The following is a 3,358-nucleotide window of genomic DNA, read 5'->3' on the forward strand; positions in this document are numbered from 1 at the left end:
TGATTTGATACCGGTATATAAATTAATTGAACTAAAAGGATCCGAAATAAGTTGATCTAATTACGTTTTATGAAAAATCACTTTTCCGGTATAAGTCTCCAATAATTAATATTAAAACGGTTTGTTACGAAAGTAAAAACGGACAAAGGTTAGAAAACAATAAGAACGGAAGTTTGAGGATTTTAACCAGATAGTGGACACTTAACATTAGTTTTAAGGACAACGGAAGCATATTAAAACTAATTAGATTCTATTGTTTTCAAAAAGTGTTTTTAAACCTGACGAGATAGCGGAAGCATACGTTACGGTCTAAGATCATAGTCTAATTCAATAAACACATAAGTGTGAGATAAGAATTTTTAAATTAATAGTATCTACTGGAAAAACCTTTTGTTAAATGAAAGTGGCCAACGAAACTTCGGATTTCCTAAGTTTGACGAATTACATACCGATACCCCTTTAATTAATATTTCAAACTAGAATTTAATTTACTTCCCATTTAGTTCCTATTATTTCCCTAAAATCAAATTAAAATATTAGCCTTAGCCTTAGAATTTAATTTACTTCTCATTTAGTCCCAAACTACCTTTTCAACCACCAATCCCAACATTTCGAGGAGTCTCAAGAATCCCATAATTTAAACGTCGAATCATCTATAGAGAATTTCAATTCGACACTAACTTATCTTCAACTGAATTCCCTCTACTATCACCACAACCAACATTTTGAGGAGCCACAAGAAACATATAAATCCGACCTTGAAATATTAATGGAAAATTTCACTGAAATATCTATGATGACGAAGAGCTTTGTGGAAACTCAAAATGCGTTGCTAACCCACTTTGAAGAACCACAAGAATCCCATAATTTCAAGTTCGAAGTATCAATGGAGGATTTCGATTAGGCGCTAACTCACTCTAGGTTAGAATCTATGATGGAAAACCTTGTAGAGACACAAACTGTCCAAAATGAAGAGTTCAGCAAACAAAGTATCCATGTTAATGAAGCCCTTAGACAGCTGACTACTATGGTCGAGTCTCTAGCAACTCACAACATGGCTTTGGAGACTCAAATCTCCTTGCTTGAACAAAAACCTCTAGGACCCTTCCTTGAGGAGCATATGGATGCAACCAGTAATGAACAACAAAGTGAAAATCCTAAGGAGAGTGATGATGAGTTTGAGGAGAGTGATGATAAGTTTGAGGAGAGAGAGGATGAGTTCAAGGAGAGTTCCGGTGAGAAAAGAGTAGAGATTGAGGAAAATCCACTGACACCACCCACAAGGGAGATTGTTAAAGAGGTAGAGAAAGAAGCACCTATTGTTGTTCCTCCTCCCTATACCTCACTCATTCTTTTCCCGCAAAGTTTTGTGGAAGCTAATGTAGACTCCCAATCTAAAATGTATGTGTAGGTATTGAAAAATATCAACACCAATGCACGCTTGTTTGAAGTCTCCCATAAAAAGAGAAAGTTAGAGGACCATGAAACTAGGGATATCATTACTGTTAAGAGGGTAAGGTTAAGCTTTGAGGTGGTGGATGAAATCACTCAGCCCAAACTTAAAAAGTTGATACTTAGGATAGATCCCGAACCACCACCACGAGTTCAAAAGAATGAATCACTCCATAGAAGAAAGAAAAGAAAGGGTGAGGGATATGTGAGGTGGCTTGATAAGTGGCCATGGAAAACAAAAAAATTATTAAAATTTCAACCGAGGAGTCATTCTCGAGAGAACCACCATGAGTGCTTGCACTCTTAAACCGTCGAGCTATCAGCGTAAAACAAAGCGCTTCGTGGGAGGCAACCCACGAGCTTTTAGTTTAATATTTTCCTTTTATTGTTTGAACTTGCATAAAATAAAAATATGGATGGCTTGTCACGTCTCGACCATATCTAGGCGAAAAATCTATAGATGATCATCTCAAAGATGAGTCGGTCTCCATGCACATTCCTAAAAATGTTGCAATTGGTGGTGACACTGTTGATGAGTATGATAGGAGAAGGTATTTACTCCGGACGCAGAGCGGATTTGGTTGTGATAGCCCGCCAGTAGCATCCATGTAGGTTTTGTCTTTCCTTTTCCACCTTTTATCAAAACATTGAGGACAATGTTTGGTTTAAGTGTGGGAGAGGAACTTTACCGCTTTCATTTGTTGCCTTATTGTTTTCTAGTTATGTTGTCGAGTCTTTATACGTGATTTTCAGTTTTTATTGAATGTCCTTGAAATTTCAAAATTTCAAAAATTTCCAAGCTCCCACAACAATATTTTCTTTTCAACGCATGACACACACTCGAAAAGTATATAGGTCTCCCACTTTTAAGATATGTTAGAAATTTGAGTGAAATTAAGATAAAAGTGTTACGGTATTGACACTTTAGAACTCTCGAATATGCAAGACCGATTTGAATACCTATTATACCGAAACTTAAACTTTAGCTTTAAAGTAACCCCGAGTAGTTTATTTAGCAGTCGGCACCGTCTTAAACACAAACTACGTAGAGAGCCGATGAATATAAGTGAATGATCCCGAATATTTGAAAAAGTTAGATGCTTTATGGTTACGATTAAAGAATGCACCAACTAAGTTAGAAGACCCTCACCCGGTCCTTTAATCCAAAGGATGCGTATCTTACAAATAATAACAAAGTAAACCGTTGTCAGTTGGTTTTGAAGTATCTGGTACTGAACTTGGCAGGGCGGACTACGGTCCGATCCCCCGCAACTTGAAATTCGTTAAGAAGAAGTTACCACAAATATATGCTTAAACCCCATGCTACTAAGGATCATAATCGCTAACCGGATACTCTACTATGTGCGTGTAAAGATAAAAGGGCTTAATGTGATTGCGCTCGAATGAAAATGGTTGAGATTTAGCGAAAAGAACTAGGTTGAGCTATAATAGGATGATTCGAAATGGTTTGCATAAGTGGAGTTGTTCTGTGTTGTTACCGTGACTTTAGTGTTGGAGTTGAGCTTTTATCATTCTAACAAAAATATGTTGCAATCGCATACAATTCGATGTTGTGTCATGAATTTGCATTTAACTCATATTTTATAAATTGACATATTGATTATTTGCTTGAGGACAAGCAAAGGTTTAAGTGTGGGGGAGTTTGATAACACATAAATGTATCATTTATTTGACTCGATTTACATTAATTAATTTACTGTTTTTCTTTAATATATTGTTTTACGTTGGTATTTTTAGCATGTTTCAGGTAACTATGTTCAACTGAGCCTAAATGCGAAGAAGAGAAAGAAACAGAGAAGAAATGAGCAAAAGAGCAAAAGAAATGGACTGAAATACACAAGTTACAGAAAATTCCATATCAGAGGACTGTGCCATCCGGCACAGC

At 36.3% G+C, this 3,358-nt stretch overlaps 1 protein-coding gene across 1 annotated transcript; it reads left to right on the forward strand.

Moving 5' to 3' along the window:
• Positions 1-934: 934 nt before the first annotated feature.
• Positions 935-1,411, forward strand: LOC131658828 (uncharacterized). The gene has a single exon (XM_058928079.1). The coding sequence runs from the start codon at positions 935-937 to the stop codon at positions 1,409-1,411; it is 477 nt and encodes a 158-aa protein (XP_058784062.1).
• Positions 1,412-3,358: the final 1,947 nt, after the last annotated feature.

The sequence above is a fragment of the Vicia villosa genome, linkage group LG3, assembly GCF_029867415.1.
Source record: "Vicia villosa cultivar HV-30 ecotype Madison, WI linkage group LG3, Vvil1.0, whole genome shotgun sequence".
NCBI lineage: Eukaryota > Viridiplantae > Streptophyta > Magnoliopsida > Fabales > Fabaceae > Vicia > Vicia villosa.

Bases quoted from the DNA above. Each gene is read 5' to 3' on its own strand.
- LOC131658828 (XM_058928079.1), top strand. From the start codon at position 935: ATGGAAAACCTTGTAGAGACACAAACTGTCCAAAATGAAGAGTTCAGC.